The sequence below is a fragment of the Oxyura jamaicensis genome, chromosome 4, assembly GCF_011077185.1.
Source record: "Oxyura jamaicensis isolate SHBP4307 breed ruddy duck chromosome 4, BPBGC_Ojam_1.0, whole genome shotgun sequence".
In the NCBI taxonomy this organism is placed as follows: domain Eukaryota; kingdom Metazoa; phylum Chordata; class Aves; order Anseriformes; family Anatidae; genus Oxyura; species Oxyura jamaicensis.
In genome coordinates, this window is record NC_048896.1 from 27330710 (window position 1) to 27352526 (window position 21817).

Here is a 21817-nt window from a genome sequence, read left to right on the forward strand (position 1 = left end):
ATGTGACATTGATGATAACATTCCCTTTAAAGTTTAGGATGGGTCATAAAAAGCCAAACTATGATCAAAGGAGATAATGAAGGTTTATGAAAAGTTACTGAATTTTTATTGAGTTAATTGGATACAGAACTGCTTGGCCAGGACCTTGTCTATCTTTTGTGTCTTTCCTTGATTTTTTTGTGCTTGATGTGGGGCAGTGGGAAGCTCTTAATCACCCTAAGTTTCTCCAGCAGAGATCTCATAGGGCACTATAGGCATTGCAAGTGAACAATCTCCTCTGCTACAGAAGAGGCTTCACATTCATCTTAGCTGTTTATTAAAGACAGGTGACAGTAGCTTCATTACAGGAAAAATCCTAACTCTGCTATCAATTTCCAGTTCACATATACAGCTTCCTTGTGCTTATGGGCTTTGCTGGATTCATGTAATTGGAAGGGGGGGCAAGAAACCACTGTAAACTGTGTTAACTTAGATCTGTTAGCCATAAATCTTAAGAAGATAACTGATATGACAGCAGTAAGATTTAGGAACAGATCTATGAGAACTAGCCAATTTACACATTGTGCAACCTGGCTCTGAGCCACAAAAGTATTTTTTCTCAGTGCATTCTCTATACTTGCAGATGAACTCAGACTATACAGATTCCTGCAGCTGCGATGAATTTTTCTATTCTAATGACATGCAGTATCTTTTCTGCCATCTTCTGGGTTTGGGATTTTTTGTTGTTGTTGAGTGGTTTTCACTGTTGTACAGAAAGTGAATTAGAAGTATAGCAAATGCATCTGCTTGGCATAAGAACAAAAACAAATTTGAGAAGCCTGGTATTAAACCCTAGATTTTAGAATTGCAGGTCTTATGTTGTGATAATTAGAGGTTTTACAAAAATTTTAACACAAGGAATTCAGGAGAGAGCCTTTCTTTATTCCAAGTAATCCCATCCTTTTTCTTCCCACTCTGCACCAGTTATTTCCTATGGAATTTCACTTTCTTTGCTTATCCACTCATTTCCTAAACTCTAACGATAAACTGAAGGTTTTAATGATATGTTCTGTCTCAGAGTGCCAGGACTAAGAGTTCAAGGAATTAAAAACAATAGATGACTCCAAACTTAATATTTGCAGATAATAAATTGATTCCACTCAACTTTGTAGGCTATATGGACTGCCAGAGCTGCTCGTCCTGTTGCCAGTCCTATGGCACACCCTAAGGCTGGAAGTCTGTGGGTGCAGCTTGAAGTCATTCATCATAGCTCATCTTCCCTCTTTGGCTAGGAATTCTGTGCTAAACAAATGTGCCAAAGATGCACCACAGAGTCCCGTCCTGTTAGATGGTCTGATAAAGAGTTTCTGCTGTCCAGTCCAAGAAAAGGAATGCTGAAGTGATGGTCTGACTATCCACCACATTCTGTTTTTGCTGAATCATGTCAATACTTAGATGGTATGAACAAATCACCAGGAAACGTAATGTGTCAATTCATTTGACAAGATAATTTATCCGCAGTGAATTTTTCAGCCAGATTCCTTGAGAATTTGAGAAGAGCAGAATAAAAATGGGGCTGAGCATTTAAACATGAGAGGTCTGATCCAAAGATGACTGCAGTCAGTAGACATTACTCCATTTCTTGGGTCTTTGATATGGGATCTGGGTGAAAGAATTAGCTGTTTGGGATTTTTTTTTTTTCGTAAATATAAGATTAATGTATTAGCTAAAGAATAGCAGTTATTATTTCTTGACTCTCAGAAGTTGCTTTATGTTTTGTTCTTCTGCATTTAAGGAGAGGTGTAGTGTTTTTTCAGGTAGTAATTCATGTTATGTTATGCACCTAGGATTGATTTCAGTGTGGGAGAGTTTGATATAGGATCAAATAGCCAGCCAGATACCAGGAGAAATTACAAAGTACTGAGTCAAACCTAGAAAAGACAAGGTTGTCCCATTCAAAGAGACATTTTTTCTCAGGCATTTTACATGAGAAGCCTATGCTTTACTAAGAAAAAAAAAAAAAAATCTCTGTAAAGAAAAAATAGCCATACCTGGTGCTCAAAGAATTGTTTCACCAAAGAAGAAAGAGCAGAAGCCAAACCCTCGAAACAGTGTCATTGGTTGTCCGTTGTTCTGTTCTTGTTTGTTTTGTTTTTGTTTTTGTTTTGACTGGTTAGCAGCAAGCCATTATCTACTCTGTTAGAAACAGCTCCATGAAGTCTATGGCAAATTTCAGGTTTTCAGTGCTAATAAGGCACTTTTCTAAGTAGATACCATGTGGTATTAATTGAAAACAATGTCTAAAAAGAGTGCCAAAACCTGAACTCTAATGCTACAGTTATGAGCTATGAATTTAAGACTCCTCTCCTATTCTGCCAAGAAAGGGCATAGCAGTAGAATTTTCAGTTCTGCATAATGCAAATTTTAACAACATGATGTAGTACCTTAGGGGTAGAACAGTTAAAATGTGAAAATAGAAAATGGACCTGTCTGCCTGTCTCAAAAATGATAGTGTACACAAACTTTTCACAAGCTATTTGTTTCCCTGCTGGATTGAACTTCCTGTCCCAAGTAGAGTTAAAAGTAGGTCATGAAACCTTTTTTTTAAAACAAAAAATAAATGTTGAGAATAATTTTTTTTTCTACAGTCTTCCTTTTGAAAAGAGTTAGAAAATGTTTGCCCTAGTTTAAAAAAAAAATAATTAAACCTCAGTCTGAGATAAAACCTGGAACACTTCCAGCTAGAAAGCAGAAACAAATAGAAAAACAGTAGGAATAGAATTCAGTAGAAGTTATGCTAAAATGCTCCCTACTGTATTATCACTTAAAAACAGATTTATAGCATTTCCAAGGTCCAGTACTACTCAGAAATTAGAAAATGACCAATTTATTTGAATGCCAACTTTCATAATTCAAACAGTTTATGTGTATGAGCTATGAGAGAGTTTATTTTAACCTGAGCAGACATCTGGCATAGAAAACTTCAGCACATGCAGTTCAAATTGCAGTTCAAACAAATGAAAAATGGATGTTTCATAGCACAAACCATAAAGTGACCTTAATAACTACTGAATAAACCTCCATCTATGATACCTGTCTGCTAATACAGCAATTTATGCTATGATTCTGTATTTCAGCTGTTGCTATTTCTGAGCTATAGTTACATTTGCCCTTAAGCAAAATAGCTGGGTTTTCTTTTTAATGTATTTTTTAATCTTCTTCAAGAAACATCTGTCATTGGTAAAATTTGGTGGATAACTGAAAAAGGAGATGTCTACTGTAAAGCAATCTGGATTAATTGATAAACTGGGATTTGAGGGATCAGAGTTTTATAGGAAAGAGGATTATTTGGATGGGAGACACAGATAGAATTGTTTGGATGAAGGAGGGACCTAAAACCTGAAATTTCCTTCACTCTACTTGCAGAAGTTTGCTTTACTATTATAAAAACATCAACCATCTTGAAGCACACAGATATCCCCTGGACAGATTACCCTGCCTCGATGCCAAGAGAGCATCACCTTTGGATGGAAAGGGCTGTCCTTCATTTCTTGTTTAAATTATGCCTGGCATCCCACTGTTGCCTGACTGGAAACTTGGAACATGTTCTTCCCTTCTTGCACTGATTCTTGGTTTCATTCACCATGCTGACTTTTAAGTAATGACATCTGCAAAGATTGTCCTTTCTTAGGAAGGTCAGTCATCATTTGCAGTGACACAAAGACCATTTTTTATAGACAAAACCTCTTTGGTCTCCTTTTCTCAGGGTTTCAGCACTCTAAACACAGAGTTACTTTTGGTGCAACGTGTGACTGTTTTTAATTGTTTCATTGGGCGCCATCACCAAGCGGTCTGGTTCCATCTTCTCTGTAATCCTCCCTCCATTTGTAGCTATAGTCATCACCTAAGATTCTCCTTCATCTCCTCTGTAGAGTGAACAAACCTGGGTTTCTACTACTTAAACTCTCACTATTGCAGCCCTGGCTACAGGAGTGCAGACCATGTGAAAAGCCTTGCTAAAGTCAATTGACCTGCCATCTCCTCATTCACCGAGCCAGTACTTCTCATTGTAGTAAGTGATCAGGAAGATCAAGTATGTTTTAGCCAGGAAATCTCTGTCAGCTGTTCCTCAGCACCTCCCTGTCCATCATATCTTTGGAAATACCTCCCAGAAGGATTTTCTAGATACTCCCCCAAAGGTTAGGTTTACCAGTCTGCTTTCTTAAGTCCTCTTTCTTGTGCTTTTTGGAAGACGAGTGTGATGTTTGCCTTCTTCCAGTCACCATAATCTGTCACGATCAGAGAACACAGTTTTACGGTGATAACTAAATATGTCACGTGCAGTCCTGTGAATTCTTTTGCTTGTTTAAGCAGCCTCTCATTAATTTACATGTGTCACGATTGTCATTCACCCAGACTGTGCCACCAGGTGCAGGAGCTGGAAGGCCTGGAAGCAGACCTTGTCAGGACAGATTCAGGCTAAGAAAGCTCAGTGTTTGTGTTTGCTGTCCCCTGGTCCCCTGCCCATTGAGCAGTAAGCCTGTATTTCCCATGGCCTTCCCTTCACTGCATGAGGAGTCCTACTTCCAGGCCTTCACATACCTGCATATCCTTAGATCTCCTAGATGCACGTAACTTCACCTGAGTGCCATCTGACTCCTGCCTTTCTGTAGACAGCTGTTAATGTGCTAATTATCAGCTCTGCTGCACAAAAAAGCAAACAAACCTAATCATTGTGTTTTGGTCTCGAGGTTAGCAGTCTTGGCAAGCAATCCCATCATGGTGTTGGGGTTGAAGAGACAATCTTCTGGTCTCTGTCAGCCTGGCTGTTTTGTGTAAGCAGTTGGTATTTATCAAGGCCATGGTTTTCGCTTCCCTAACTGTCTTTTTGGTTTACTTTATTCTGTTTTACAACTCCTTTTTGACCTATCTCCCTCGTAAGTAATCTGTTATAACCAAGGACAGTCAGGCCCATAGGGAAAAGGTTATATCTTTTATAAGACCAAATAATACAGTTGGAGGAAAAACAAGAAAGCTTTTTGTCTCAGAGGACTTTCATTAGTTTTTTGAGCCCAAAGCTTGTTCTCTGCCCTGACTGTATCTCTTGGTCTAATAAAAGATATTACTTCTCTCTACAAGCCTAGCCTGTTTATAGAATTACACCAGCACAGCCACTGTGACACTTCCATATGAGCAGAGGGACAGAAGCAGCTCACGTGATACAAAATCCTGTGTATACATTAGGGTTATCTGTTCAATATAGTTAGCTGAGCATAGATACAATTAACGCAGAAATAGATTGGGCTGATGAAAGAATTTGTTCAAAAGAAATATGACCCTATTAGCCATCCGGAGATGGGAACAAAGTTGTCACTGTATTAAAAGTGGGAATAGAGCTGGAGGAGTGACTTAAACCCTGTGTTCATCAGGGAAATAGCATGTAAGAAATAGCATGTAAAGAAATATTGAGGAAATTCTCTTAGCTACTGAAGTGAGATAATTGTGAATTTCATTAGCTGGGGGAGAAGGACATTGGTGAATATATTACCAGGTGGTCTGTTTTGGGTTTATTTGGGTGCCAGGGGCTTGGACTTAACACTTAAAACTGCTTGTTTGCCTAAGGACTTAGTCAATTTTGATTGTTCAAGAACTTTAAGTGTGTTAAAAGCTCAGAGTGATATTTACTGAGAGTAGGACCATCATGTACTGTGTAATGCTTACACAGGGTTCCTATTAATACTTCCTTTAGAAATTATGTAGACTGTATTTTCTCAGTTTCTAAAATGGATAAGCATTGAATTGATAATTGCAGATGTTCATGCCAGAAACGCGATAGCCCAGTCATGAGACAAAGATGTTCTGTAAGGACAATGTGTCCAGACAAATAAATCAGTGAAGTTTTCTGGTTATTGAATGCTCTGGAGAAACTGCTTGTAACCTCTGTAGCAGCAGCTATTAGAGGATATTATTCCATGAATAAATTTGTGTATGAAAAATAGATGAATTATTCACTTAGGTTTAGTGCATCTTGTGCAGAAGCATTTTACCTTTGCTGTAGCAGTACAAATTCTCATTTAATGGGTGTTTTAATGCAATGAAAAGATTGCTGAGCATAAACCCCAGGTGTTGTGCTAAAAATGGAGACATATTCAAGACCTATTCTAGGAAGAAATATAGTTGTGTTTGCAGGTGTAGAGATAGGGTTGGATCCCCAGCTAGACTAATGAGGCTTGTTTTCATTAAAACACTCCCAGGTTACATCAACCAAGAATCTAGCTGTGAGTGTCTTACGTTCAGCTTCCCATTTGCAAAAAGTGACTGCATTTTGGGAATGCAATGAAGGGCAGGTAAAATGAATAATATATAACTAGTGTCAACACAGTTCATGAAAGTATCTAGAGTAAAGTGTTTAAATCAAAACTAATACTGATGGCCTAATAGCCTTCATCTGTGCTTTAGACAATGAGTAGATGCCACTCCAAAAAGGCTCTTTGGGCTTCTTTTTTTGCTTCAGCCTGAAGTGGTGGGATTACAGCATATTACCAAGGATAGTAAAGATGGAAATTAGTTTGACAGTGAGATTTTAAAATACTATAATGCTAAGAAAAGAAATGTATTATTAATAGTAATAATAATAAAGTAGCAGAAGCTTGTGCTGTAGTATCAAAAAATAGTAATAATTTATTCTTTCTACATTTATCAAAACCAGTAACATTCTCTTTGAAACAATTATAACAGAGGTGAACACTCGGCTCTTGTGTGTCTGGACTACACTTGTCTATCTTTCAAGCAAGCACTCTTTGCCCTGAAAATATTTGTACCTTCTCTAGTGTGGCTGTTAACCCAAGGGCCTGCAGACTGGAAGATAATTAGCATCCCCAGTGAAAACACTTGAGTGTGCATTGGAAGATAATGCAGTTGTAAAAACAGGCCTCCAGGATTATGTTCCTGAGCCGTATCTAGCATTTGAAGGGATAATAATATTTTTCCTTTCCAGCTGCAGTAATTTCTCTCTTCTCTCGGGAAGGGGTTTAACATACGTGCTTTCATCAGCAGAGCAAAGGGCTATTATCTGACATATTCATGGATAGATACGCAGAGAGTTAGAGCATTCTTGAATGTTGCCGACCCCTCAGGTGACTGGTCATACAGGGGAAACAGCCCCGTAGCTATCAGGCAGGTAACACGAACAGGGGGTAGTTGAAACTTGGGGAAAAATGAGGACAAAGTGCTTAATTTTAGTTATATCTCTAATGACGATCACGATTACAGTAAAAAGCTCCTTTACACAGGTTCTCTACTAACATATAAGGTAACCCAGTTCCTGCCACTGTTTGCTTACAGTCACATCAAGTGGGTGCAGCTGAAAATGGGAAGCAGCAAGTCATCTGGGCAAATATCGGAGCTGTAGTATGTTGAAGAAGATTATTTGAGCCCAATTACTGATTTGTTAATGTAATCAAAAATAGGCATTTCTCCCTTCTTAAAAGTAGTAGGTCTTTTCAAATGGAAAGATCTTTTTTTTTAAATTGGCATTATCCCTTGAAATTAAATCCTAGAAACACAGTAGTGATGGGCATGGTATAGAGCTACTTATATGGTTAACTAATCACTGGTTACGTGCCAGGGTATGCTTTTAGAAGGAGCTTTGCAGTGTTACAGTAACTAAAGAAAATATCAGTTGTTTAAAGTTCTCAGGTTCTTTGCACAATTTCAGCATTTTGTATGCTAAACAGAATCTATTATGGGAATACAGTCTACTAGACTTCTCATCCCTTTCAGGTAAGATTTATAATGTGTTTCTGTAGTTTTAATTACTAAGATACGATGTTAATTTATTTTTGTGGCAACTTCCAGTGTCATTAGGGCAGTGGTTTTCATTTGTAATAAAAATGTATTTTACTGATTCAACTATTCTAGAGAGGGCTTATCAGAGGCCTTCATCCTTCAAGGTAATGTCTTATTATTTTCCACAAGGATTCTTTATTTAAGCCTTCAAATATTTAACTACATATCGCTTGCCATTTAAATGTTTATGATACGTAGATCGTTCTGTCAAGATTATTCACTGTAATAAGAGCAAATACTTGCATTGTATAAAGCAATGAGTGTGTAAAATTACACTGCAGGCCATTCAGGTTCTCCAGAGGAATCTACTAAAAATGTTTTGTCTTGGTAGGCAAAACTCAGGTTTTTCCTATCCAAAATTCTTTAACCTTCCTGTTTGGTTCAACTGAAAGATAAACAGAACAAGTTTTTTTGCAAGCACTTCTCGGAGACTTCTTAGAAACTTTGTGTCTAATTACCAGATCAGCTTTTTTAGGTGTCTGAGTAAGATTAATCGTCTGCCTCAGTAACATGTTTTGGTTTGTTTTAATGTTTAATGTTTTGGCTTGTTTTTAATTTTTCAGTAGTAAATAATAGCCATGTATTTTGACATTTTTATAAAATTGTATCTGAACCCTTCTTTACTAGGCAATACTTTTTTCCTGCCCTGTCAGCATATGGGATTCATGCTCAGTCACGCCTCTTTCTCTAATATAGAAGTACCCACTTCTTTATGTGGATCCACCAAACTTGCCACCAGCAGATCTAGTTAGGATCTGGCTATTCTTTTGCAAAGTACTGACTACCAGTGAATACAGCGAGGTCCAAACTTGCCTTAAATAGCACGTGTTAAGTAATGCATGAAAGTGTAATGTAAATATTTTTGACAGCATTTTTACAGTTCACCACTCGGCTGTGAATGCTGAACAGCATCACCATCAGTAAGAAAGACTATGCAATCAAAATTACAGTTTTTTGGATGGTCACATGTCCCTGAGATCATTGAGGGTATCTTCAGAAGGCTGTAGGAGCACAGGTCTTACTTGGACACAACCTTTCTTCTATGTAATTATGTCCTGTGCTATGTGAAAGGAAAGAAGCTAAATGCATTTTCTGTGCTGAAGGTGAGTGCTGGTAGTTAGAGAGGAAATTGCTTTTGATCCTTGTCAGTTCAACATTTGGTTATCACTGTAACAGTTCTGTCAGGGACTTTAGAAAAGAAGCGAGTACAAAAATAATTTCAGTAATGGTTTATTGATGCTGTAAAAGCCTGTGGGTTTGGAGCTGAGATCATCTGGAAAAGAAAATCTTCAAAAGGATTATCTGGACCATACAGAGGGACAGACCCGGGGTATGAGATAGACCATTAACTATTTCCTGAAAGGTTTTCTGGTGCTCAGTGTTCCTGGCTCCTGCCTGATCTTTAGGACTCTAGCTGAACATATCTGCTCTCTGTGTGATTGCATGTAGCTGGACGATGTCCCCTTTCATAATCCAGGCACCACAACCACAACCATTTCCTCAAATTCACACTCGGCCTTTCTGTTCTCCACTTCCCCACATCGCGTGGTCCAAAAACAGCCTTCAGAAGGAGGTGATACTTCCTTTAGGGAGTAGAGAAGAAAATGCCTGTTTGCTGTGGGCTTTATCCACCCAATGCATTTACGTGGCCCAAGCTGTTGCTTGTAACAGGTACTCTATTTGGTCAATGCTGTGCTAAGTTTATTTGTTCCTTAGCCATCATCTCTGATTCCTAACAAAGATGCTCTGTGCTGAGGGAGTAGAAAAAACACCCCACAGCCGTATTTTCTTTACTACCAACTTCTCAAAAAAATATGATCCAATACATCATTTGTAATATCTAGTCCTTAATGCACTGAAAATTGGTGACACTCTAGCCATACAGACTCTGAGCGTGGGTTATACTGGAATCATATTTTCTAACACATCAGTGACAAAATGTTGCTTTGATTTACTAGCCAGCATCAAGCTAGTAAGTCAGTGACTTATCCACCTTAGCAAGCCTCTTTTTATCTGACAACACTGAAAATAAATCCTGGATTTTAGGAACAGAGTATTGATCTATGTGTAAGTAAAGATTGTTTCAATCTCTGCATTTGCCATTTAAGCGTCACAGGAACCTGTAGAATCAACAGAAAGTGGTTTATCATCTAGTGCTATGCTTACTGCAATGTCATGTTAGCTTCTCTGTAGTGATAAACTTGAAGGCAATTTTCAACTAACAGCTTATTTTTGTTTCCCTTTTTCACCAAAAGTCTCCATTCTTCAGACATTTCCAGGCACGCTTTGATAAATGCATGTAAAATAGAAGTGGCTAAAATTTCACGTGGATTTCTTGTTCTCTATCCACAAAAATAATTTATAGATAGATTTTTTTTTGGTCACTGTTGATGGTTTGTGAGCAGGTGTTTCATAGTCCCTGTGCCTGGGAAGCATATTGCACTGTCATGTAAGAATAGGAGATGCCCTCATCACATCCTTCTTTGTGCTACATTTAAGAAGGAGTTGGCAAATTCTTCTGTGCTGAACAACAGAGAGCACAAGCTACCTTGGTGTGGCATAAGTTTGAAAAGCTTCTAGATGGGTGCACGTATGCTTCAAAATAACTCTATCATCTGTCCTGGACAGTGGTGCATGTTCTCACACTACTTCCATAATAATTCCTTTGTCTCTCACATCGGTAATGAGAGGTGAATGTGTCTGAGGAGACGGAGGCCTAGATGTACTGGCTAGGATAAAAGTAGTATCTTTTCACACGTGCCTTTTTTTTTTTTTTTTTTTTTTGGCTTTTTATCTGCTTTGGAAGGTGAGTTTTCATGCCAGTACATTGTTGTCTTGTAAGGCAGGGGTGATTTTTTTGTCGTATTTATTCTGTGTCTCATGCTGAAGAGTTGTGTAGCAATTCCAACCATTATAAGTGCATATTTAAACAGGAGGTTATTCTCTCTCAAAGGATTTCAGACAATATATTTGCATAGTATGTGCATCCTAGGAATACTTCCCACATTTTACCAAGTCCCAAGTCCTGCGAATGCAACTCTTATTTTTCATGCATCAGGAAATCAATGTAGCTATACTGCCCAGTGAGCATTTGGTTGTTAGATATATATATATATACATACGCACACATTTTGTCTAAGTAGTGATGGAGTATTGCTTCATTTAAAATCCTTTTCCCAATGTAAATGGAAGAATTGTATATGGTATACCTGAAAATATATATCTGTATAATTCATAACATTGTGCCTCATATGAAAAGATAACCAGATATAGAGTTCATTGTGCAAGCAGTGGTGTGATAATTACACTTATGCTTCAAAACTACACCTAAGGAGAGGCCACTGAGATTAATCTAGATGTTCTGTACCCTCACACGCACAGATTTCTTTAGTACACAGGCCTGTACTACTGTGGTTATTCTGCTCCTGGGCTGGAGCTAGACAACAGCCTTTCTTTTTCCTCACTGCCTGAAGTGATGAAGCTAATGCACAATTCACCGTGTAGGTTTACTTCCACAACTGACTCCCAGACTGCTAATTCTGTAGTTACATTCAAAGGGAGATTTTCATTGTGGGGAAGAGAAAATAATGATCCTAGGTGCTTCTCGGCATGCCTGCTTGCTGAGCCGAACGCAAGGCAGAGCGGAGGTACCGAAGTCACTCAGTGCTGGCAGCAGGCTGCTGCAGAAGCAGGGTGTTCAGACCTGGCCAGCCTGCTCTGTTCTGAGGGATTCACTTCTGTGGTTTATTGGACTGGATTTGTTCAGAAGCCTGTTCCGTAAAACAATTCTCTCTAAGTAACGTAGTGCTGGGTTTGTCCTATGCTATTGCAATTTTGATTTATTTATGGAGCTCTGCCCACAGAATTTTTGAGCCCTGCAACAGTGCAAATACATTCCACTTTGTCAAACCCTTTCTGAAAAATCAAATCCCCAGAAAGCACCTTATTAAGCTGAAGGAAAAGCTGAGAGTCCATTGAATGTTCTTAAACTCCCAGGGAATTGATGAGAAGCTGAAATGTGCAGTGCATATTTTGCTGTTACCTGTAGAGAGGGAAATTCATACTTTTCAGTGGAAAATAGTATTTTTCATTGTTTGCTGCTGAGTGGGTTTGATCAAAGGCTTTACAATGGTACAAAAATTCTATATATCGTGGTCTAATAGGAGCTGCAGCAGTAAACTGTGTCTGTGTACTTTCCTCTTTGATTTCATAAAGATTCAGTGATGCCCCAGCATTGGACGGACCAAGTTCAATTATAATTTAGTTCTTTATTTATTTTAGAACTTGCATGATTTAGATAAAAGACTTCCTCATAAACAGTTAGAAGGCCTAATGAGAAGGGAACTAGTGATTTGCAATCAAAAACCAAAGTGAGTGTATTTATCCTGGCCACAAATCTCAGCTTACTTGATATTATCAGTTTCCCTGGAATAATTCAGACATGGGTGAGCAAACTGGCCATGTAAAATGAAAGTGATATTCATGAATTTTCCTCTGGAAATATGAAAAGTTTGATAGTCTAAAGGAGGATTTGCCTCCTGAAGAGAAAATGAAGTGTCTGTGTGTGCTGGGGGAAGATCATTGCTTTCTCTTCTTCGGAGGAGGGAGATTCTATTGATGTCGTTTTAAGTTACTTTATTTTTCTTACCTGATAAACTAAAATGAGGTGATAGCATTGTTTCTACACAGTAAAATACATAGTAAAAAAACATGTAAAGGTGAGTGGTTGGCTTTAAATTTGGAGGCAGTCAGAAAGATATCTCTGTCTGTTTCATTAGTATCCTTGTTTGGGTCTTCAAGGAAAAGATGTGTTAAGGTTTTCAGGGGACAGGAGTGAAAATAATAATAATATATATATATATGGAAGGTGAAAGCAAGAGAAAGGAGTGAAAAAAATAATAATATATATATGGAAGGTGAAAGCAAGAGAAGCAGGACCATGCAGCAATGTATTTTGTCCTGTCTCCCTCATAATACAAAAGGAGGAACAGGAGGTGAGGGGAAGTTTCCTGAGAGTGAGGAGTATCTGAGAGAAAAGGAGAATCAAAGGCTAGAGAGAAAGAAGAAGTGACCCAAAGTGACTGGAAAGATGAATCAAAACTGGATGAAGTGAAAGCAAGAGAAAACCTGGGTCCCTTTACCAACCAAAAAAGAGCAAGATGGGAAAAGGCACAGGAAACAGCAGGGAAGATCAAGGGAAAGAAAAGCAAAGAGGGAAGAAAGTGTGCTGGAAGTACACAGGGAAATGGCAGGAGTCACTGCAATACGGGAAAGAGCAAAATAACCCCAGGTTAGGGAGCTGCTGAGAGAGTACTGGATTCACAGAGAGGACCTGTGAAGGGGAAAAAAAAGGTGTTTTATAAAGATAAAAGAGAAGACACTTAGAAATGGCAAATGATGGATTAAAACCCCCAAATTTCAAATGAAAGGAAAAGTAGTAATAAAGAAAGTAAGCAAGAGATGAAGGGGGCAGGGGAGCAGAGTGAGGGACCATTAGAATGGCACCACTGGCTTGTGGAAATGGTTTATTATCTTTGAGATGTGGTGATTTGCTATACTTTCCAAAAAATCACACCATTAGAGTTCCTCTGGAAACTTGGCCCAAGCACTAAGCTGTGCTTCATGAGTGGAGCACATGGTGTGAGAACAGCTATGTAGTCTGTGCTTTTTTCCCCCTATATTCAACATTTGTCAATGGTCTAAAACATCCAATTATAACTTCTGGCACCAATCTGGGTGCATGAAGCCTTGAGAAAATGTTGAGTCGAGAGCTGGAAGGCAAACAAACAGCACGTTACCAGCAGGTAGCTTTCCATTAGCTTCTTTATTTCTATTCACTAAGAAAAGAAATTTGGGCAGGCTCCTAAGTGAAACATTTTATTAACCGTGTGCTGTGTTATTTGATTGTGTGCTTTGGTTTTGAGGAAAGAAATCCTTACTTAGGTCATTTGCACTTCTGTCTATGATCAGTTAATAAAACAAATAGACTACTTCAAGTGCTGCAATTATGATCCTTAAGCCACTAGATTTAAAACCAAACTTGTGTGCTCACATTCTCCTAACGTAGCTTGAAAACAGCAGAGTGAGTCCATTCCTTCTAGTCCAGAAGCAAATTAAAGCAATAAAGCATACTGTACAAAATAATAAATGCACAGAACTGTACAGGTTTCCTTACACAGAATGCAGGAGAAACAAGTGCTGCTATGCATTATACAATTTGTTGAACACAGTATTTTCTATTGATGTTAACAACTTATTTGCTGAGTATTACCTAAGCTTCAGTTAAGAAGTTAAACAGAAAGCTTTCCAACTAACCAATTCTATTAGGAAATTTTGTGTGAAGTCCTCGTTTCTTTAATCAAGCCGAGGATTACAAAGGCCATTGGCTTACCCAAGGCCGTCAGACTTCTTGCAGATGTGTTTGACCAACTATTGGGTGACGGCTGTGGGGTTGAGCTAATGGGACTCTACCCAGGTAACAGAGTGTCCCCCAGAACTTTTAATTGCTGACCCTACCTGAATGACAACCAAAGCATGTCTTTTTTGGCTTACGTTCTGTGAGACAGTCTTTCATCTGTAGCGTTTTGGCGCTGATTTCCAAGTCACTTGGATATATTAAACATCAACTGAGTGCCTGAGTTATCAGGCATATTGTGTGCAAAACTGTTTTCATGTTTTCTTGCTTGAATCTTCCCTAAACTGCTGTCCTAGCAATCTCTGTAAATGCTGAGTCCAAACATCACAAAAAAATATGTTTTGCTACATTAGTTTTTTGTTCTATCATTCTTGAGTCTTGCCAGCACACCTGGGATTTGGAACCTCCTATTTGAATACTGTCTTGTGAGACGTTCATGACATCTCTTCCAGTCATTTGAATTTACTATATCTTGGAATGCAGCAGCGTGTTATTAATGCATATTTCTTCTGGTGAAGCCCTTACTTGGGAAAAGTGAGTTCCTAAAGCAGGTTAGACCCAGGTGAAATTTGAGAAGGGAATTTCTAAAGAATTTTTTTTGGTACTGTAGGCACGGATGTTGGTGTTTCCACAGGTGACCGACTCTCTAAGGAGCTGCTAATGGAACAGCTCCTTAATAGTGCTGTGTGCGGGCATTACCATCAGAGATTTTTCTTAGACTGTAGTAAAACCAACATCTTGTTCACTTTTTCTTTTTTTTTTTTTTTAATTTAAGGAGGCCAAGAAAGTCAAGAAAAGAGAGGAAGGAGGAGTGATAGTAGTTTAGGTGTTCTGATCAGTTCCAGTAGCAGATGTAATGATGCTTTATCTTTTGGGTTTCTCCTGCAGCTTCTCTGGAGTGCTTTCTGCTCCTGACTGTTGTACTGTAGCTGCGTACACGCGGTCTGAGTTCAGAGGCAATTGCATTGCAGTGCTGGATGAACTGGTTCACCTGTATTTTCTGTATTAGTTTAACAAGCAGAACACTCTAAGTTCTCTAGTAATGGCAATCCCTGCATAAAAGTAATGTATTCGTATCAATATTCATCGTTTCATTTATTCCAGCATTTGACATGCTGGAGGGAAGGGATGCCATCCAGAGGGGCCTTGACAAGCCTGAGAGGTGGGCTTGTGTGAACCTCTTGAAGTTCAGCAAGGCCAAGTGCAAAGTCTGCCACCTTGATCGGAGCAATCCTGAGCACAAATATAGGCTGGGTGGAGAATGGGTTGAGAGCAGCTCTGGGGCTGTTATTAGATGAGAATCTCAACATGAGCTGGCAATGTGCGCTTGAAGCTTAGAAAGCCAACCATATCCTGGGCTGCATCAAAAGTTGTGTGGTCACCAGGGTGAGGGAGGTGATTCTCCCCCTCTGCTCTGCTCTTGCGAGACCCCACCTGGAGCACAGTGCCCCCAGCACAAGAAGGACATGGAAGTACTAGAACAAGTCCAGAGGAGGGCCACAAAGATGATCAAAGGACTGGGGCTGGATCACTTCTCCTACAAAGACAGGCTGAGAGAGCTGGGGCTGCTCAACCTGGAGAAGAGAAGGCTCTGAGGAGACCTAGTAGTAGTTTTCCAATACTTAAAAAGGGCCTACAGGAGAGCTGAGGAGAGAGTCTCTGTCAGGAAATGTAGTGATAGGACAAGGGGTGATGGCTGTTAACTAAAATAAGGTAGATTTGTATTAGATAAAAGGAAGAAAAATTTTGAGGGTGGTGAGGCAGTGGCACAGGCTGCCCAGAGAAGCTGTGGATGCCCCACCCCTGGAGGTGTTCAAGGCCAGTTTTGATGGGGCTTTGGGCAACCTGATCTAGTGGAAGGTGTCCCTGCTCATGGCAGGGGGTTGGAACTAGCTGATCTTTCCAACCCAAACCATTCTATCATTCTATATTACGATTGGGTGTGGTTGTCCCCAACTATGATCACACCAGCCCACTGTATTTTCCTCAGTTAACTGACAGAGTTTTAATTATATGTTACACTGCCAGCAGAGTTCACTGGTTTCATGTGGAATTTTTATATTGTGGGTTTGATTCTGGAAAAAATCTGGGAAAAAACAGGGGAAAAAATCTGCCTGTAAGTTCTGTCCTAGATTTTAGTGTTCCAAATTCTGTATAAATCATTGCCTGGAAATTGGAAATATGCATAAAATAGATTTTGTCTATTTTAATATTGATTTCAACTTACAGGTCTCCCATAATGCATATTTCATATAGGCAAAAATTTCTAATAAAGAAGCACCTCTGTACAGGGAGGCCAAGTCTTGTCTCTGCTAGTGAAAGAGGACAGACAAACACATGCTAAGAATGATGGTAGAGGGGCTAACAAGCTGGGAAGTGGGAAACAGAATATTAACAACTTCTACATCTTCATAATTTTGTATCTGAATGTAGCAGAGTGAACACTGTCATTAAAGTAAACAAGAAATTTCATCTGAAGTAAAAAGCACTATAAATGACAAAATTCACATGGTACAAAGAAGACAGGTACAGTGCTCAATAATCACATGTATTGTTCTAAATAAATCAACCAGAATTAATGTGAGATTCTGTTACTGCCTGATCTAGTCTCTCATTTCAACTATCAGAGGCAGAACAAAAGAAAAAGAGAAGCAAAAGCAGAAGCAGCAGATGTTTTGCAAAAGCAGTTAAGCGAGAGGTAGAGCTGAAGAGGAAGCCTCATACCATCCCCCTTGCTGTTTCAGCAATAGCTACGTTTTCTTTTGCTGCATTGACATGCTCAAATTGTCATCAATAAATGTTGATTCGTTTTCGCCTAATAACAGTAAGCAGCTCACACTCAAAATCAATTTCAACTTTATTGGCAAGGCACTGCACATTTGTCTTCACCATGACTGTGCTGCATAAAGGAACAATTGAACTGAAAATTAAATGAACAATAATTGAAAATAAAGTGCGGCTTTTTAAAGGAAAATTAGTGCTGTGCTAAATTCGTAGCAATCAGTTATGTTGTGCTCTTTTCCGTTAAAAATGTAGAATGGCTTGGGCTAAAAAGTTAATTATATAAATATGTACACAATAATGTACATAATTAAAAATGGACTTTACCCTCAAACAGATACAAAGGCTCTTCAGAAACTTCATAGGGTTTTAAATCTGGCAAAAGCAGTACAGTATCCGTGGTAATTAGGCTTTCAACATATTTGGATATGCTAATTGGATCCAAGTTCTAATTAGTTTCTTTATGCGACTGAGAATGACAATCACTGAATTAATTTACTGTACTTTTATTCTTAACTTAGTGCTGTTTTCAATATTTCTAATACAGCAAATGTAGACTATCAAATGCTTTGCTTTGTAGCATAGAAGTGGTTTATCTCATACAGCGTATGGTGCACACGCTTCAAATTCATTCACTGTGTTTCACAGCCCTATTAACGTAGCACACTTCAGCGGTTAGGTTTTTCAGCACAAACTGCTGGACACCTTTGCCAGAGGAGGGGTGAGGCTCTGGAACCTGTCAGCAGATCGTTGGTGTTGCTGTTAACAGCTAGGCATGCTGTGGAGGAGGTACTGAGAAAGCAGAGTTGGCTCCGAAGTCCTGTGAAGTCAGTCATTGTCCTTCTGTTGTTTTTTGGATTTAACACCGGTATTTTTACAGGCCAGATGAATTTTGCAATTAATTCCAAAAATGAAGCCAGTAATGCTTGTACATGTTGCCAAGGGTCTATTTCTCTGTACCTTAGATAATCATCTATCATCACGTAAGAATGTAGGATAGTTTTATTTTCAGAGGAACTGAAATACAGGTCACTATCTACTAAACTCAGATTAAAAGGCAGTTAGTCTTAGAGAAATCCCAGAGCAAAAGCTTCTGTCCATACCAGCCCAACAAATACGGTAGCACCAATGCAAAACATAGCTGAATTCCTTTCTCTGCACCATCTATTGCAGTCCTTCCTAAATACTTCGGTGTGCCTACGTGTCTTTTCTCAGTCATCTTGAAATGGCGTTTTTAACCTGGCTAAAAATCACTGCTGTTTCATTATCAATGAGTAGTATAAGTTTTAATTAAAACTAGCTAACTCCTTTCATCAGAGTTGCACTAGGAATGACGGGCTGGAGCAGACAGCATACTGAAATTATGGTAGCTATTATTTCTCCAATTAACGTATCACTGAAGTCAGGTAGAAGTACTTTTACAGCCATACTACTTTTCAGATCTTCTTCATTAATACAGAAGTCCTCCCTGAGCTCTTCTAAGGCAATACATATTCCAACCCTGGACGCTGTCATCCATTACACTCTGGTACTTAAAAGCGCAAATATCCCTAATTGCTTCATTTGCAATTTAAAGATGAATCTGTCCACAAACTCTTCCCTGACTTTTTGTCCCATCGATTCCAGAAGGTTTTCTGTTTATTTCATATGTTCTTGCTTAAAGCTGCCTAAGAGAAGTGAATTTTTGGGCAATGCAGAAACAGATTCTTCTTTCTCTTTCAGCTTGGCTGCTGGAATCCTGTCACCGGTCTGAATGGGTCACTAACTGACAGAAAGTTGGAGAATAACATGCGAGGAGTGGTTCTGCGTGTGGTGACCGTGCTGGTAAGCAGAGATCCTCCTCATTTTGCGCTTGGAGGGATGTTTTTTCTCCATCTTGCCTCATCTTCTTGACTAAGGGTAATTGGAAAGGATTTTGATTAACTACATTATATTACCAAGAACTTAGTCAATGTTAAGTGTCTAAATTCTGCTTGTCAATACCAGAGTAAAGGAGCAATTTCCATGAAATAATATTATCAGTACAGTTCATTTCAGAACATGAATCAAACGCATTAAAACCTGTTTCTTCCACAGGCACATACTAAATTAGATAACGCAACCATATGAACTGATAAAGGTAACTTCAAATGTCCTGTTAGCTAAAGTTACCTAGCTGAAACTCTAAATGATTCATAAGATGTAGCTGCCTTCCAATTACCTTCCCAAAATGAGTACAGCCTGACACAAATTGCTGCGCTCAGAAAAATATTTAAGATCAGTTTAGGAGGAGTGATGTTAGTTCAGTAAAATACCTGCTGCTCCCTCCTGGTTCCTTCAGCCAGGTGTCTCCTTTGTGGACACTTTGCATTAAGCAGCTACTGTTGGTTTAAAGCTGAACAGACATTGTCTACCGGGTCAAGAAGATATTTGTTGAAATGAGGCCAGTTTATTCCCTTTCATAAGCTTCGGCTGCTCAATCACTTGTTAGAGCAGGAAAAGTGAAAGAAAAATAAATATATGTGAGACGTATAAGCTGCTTTGGAGAAATGCCCTCTCCCCACGTACCTGCCCTCACCCCCCGGAAAAGGAAAAAAAAAAAATAGAAAGAGAAAAAAAACAGAATATCCGTTGCGGTGTATACATACATTGATAAATACCTGGTGGGAGGGTGCAAAGAGGCTTTTCAGCGGTGCCTAGTGCCAGGACAAAAGGCAGCGGGCACAAGCAGAAACAGAGGAGGCTACCTCTGTACATCAGGAAGCATTTTACTGTGTGGGTGACAGAACACAGGCGCAGGTTGTCCACAGAGGTTGTGGAATCTCCATCTCTGGAGGTATTCAGAAGCCATCTGGACATGGTCCTTGGCAACCAGCTCCAAGTTGCTCAGCTCAAACAAGGGGTTTGGACCAGATGACCTTTCTACCTCAACCTCTCCGTGACTGTGTGAAAGTTGACCTAGGGCTGCAGAACCATGCTATATTATTATATTGAGCTACTTCCCTATCTCTGCTACCTGTGTTTTTCACTGTGGGTTTTGTGTTTGAGGGCCTGAATGTTTGCTTATAAAGCAAAAGGTAAGAGTGGATCCTGTTGCTGATGTTCTGTGATAAAGGAAAAGTCTCTGTCAAGGATGGAAGGTGGAAACACTAGAGTGAGTGTCAGCACCATAGACAGAGAAGTTTCATACCCCTTCATTATTTCTTGTGTCTTTAGAAACTATTATCTGTCAGGGTGCCCAGTCTGTTCCATCTCATAGTATGCTAGCAGATGTCCTGCCATAGTGTCTACAAAACAACGTGAAACAAAACCAAAAAACACACACACACACACACACAAAACTCACAACTAAATAAGAAGGATGAATTAACAGAAGAAGACAAAGCAGTAGGGTTCTTTCATACTTCATTAATTGCATGGTCATCAAAATAGCATCATGACGACAGTGGCTGATCTTTATGTTCTGCCTGGTATGCATTTTAATTGATTCAGTATAATTTTGTGTTGACAAAAATGTTCTGTGGCTGTTGTCTAGCAAAAATTGATTGGTGTCTTTGACTTTTTTTTTCTTATTTCTTCTTCTTCCCTCACTCTATTCCTCTGACTTCATACCCAGTTATCATTTTAGTTAGCATGCTAGAGAATAGTCTTCTTTCAAGTCATTATAGTATGAATATTTAGCAACCTGCAAACATAAAAAAAAAAAAAAAAAAAAAAAAGGCATTAGTTATGCTGATAGGATTCCATGTTAATAATAATAATTTTTTTTTAAAATGAAACAATTGCATTTAATGTTCAGCGCACATCACATGTCAGTTCAGGCTCCTCTCCTGGCTGCAATCCTCATGTGACGTGAGCATGTTCCTGTTTTGGTTTTGTTGACAGTTTTAAAGCACAACTAGCAAAAAACACAATTACTCTGAATTGTGCTTTGTTGAAATCCACTAATTTACTGTTTTGAAAACTGACTCATTTTATGTAGAATGTGCACTGAAGGCAATATATGAGGAAGATGAGAATGATTCATGTTGGCTTCATAATATAAGCATTCATTTATTTTTCTTAAACAGTAGAGCTTTGTGTGGTTGTTCAGTGCAACATAGACAAAATCATCTGAGAACCACATTACAAACTGAGGTTCATTTAATTTTACTCAGCAGAGATGAGAGACAAGGACTTTGTAAACTGGGTGAATTGAGGGAGAAAGTAAGTACTTAACTCAAATGCGTGAGCCAGAAATGGTATTTTCCACCAGCACTTCCCTTGATTTATGGTAACTTGAGTACTTTCACCCAAATTCCGGAAATCAGGAGGATAAAATACCGTTTCTCCCTTACCCACAAACTCTAATGGCTGAGAGAGAGAAGCAGCCACGCGGACGCTGGCAGCAAATCAGGCTGCTAACTGAAAGCCTGAAAAGACGTTGGATAGTACAGATGCCAGAATTGCAAAGTGATTATTTCTAACCTTATCCAGTCTTTAGATGTCCATAGATGTTGCTACTGCTCCTGTGGGTGACAGAACATTATATAGGGTGCTTATCCTGTAGCAGTTTCTCTTACTATGCATGAGTAAGGGTTATGCATGAAGATATGCTGGTTTCTAAATTGTAGTTTGATCTGAGAACTAACATGTACCTGTTATTAGCATATCATTACTTCAAACATATCTGTTGCTTTGGGATGAAGTTATATGGCCTTTGCTTGTTACTAATTTTAGCTTGGTTCCCCTCTTCATTCAAGGAGCTTATTGCAATGGGGCAATTCTGTTATTTTTTCTAGAACAGAAAGAAGAAATAGATGTAATATTTGGATT

General features: G+C 38.9%; 1 protein-coding gene across 2 annotated transcripts in view; it reads left to right on the plus strand.

Annotated features, from left to right (window-relative positions):
* Positions 1 to 21817, plus strand: part of GRID2 (glutamate ionotropic receptor delta type subunit 2) — a 783779-nt gene that overhangs the window by 613424 nt on the left and 148538 nt on the right. For both annotated transcript variants that reach the window (XM_035325267.1, XM_035325268.1), the window contains one exon: positions 18746 to 18847. In XM_035325267.1, the coding sequence (XP_035181158.1) occupies positions 18746 to 18847 (102 nt within the window). The remainder of the gene's footprint in view (positions 1 to 18745; positions 18848 to 21817) is intronic.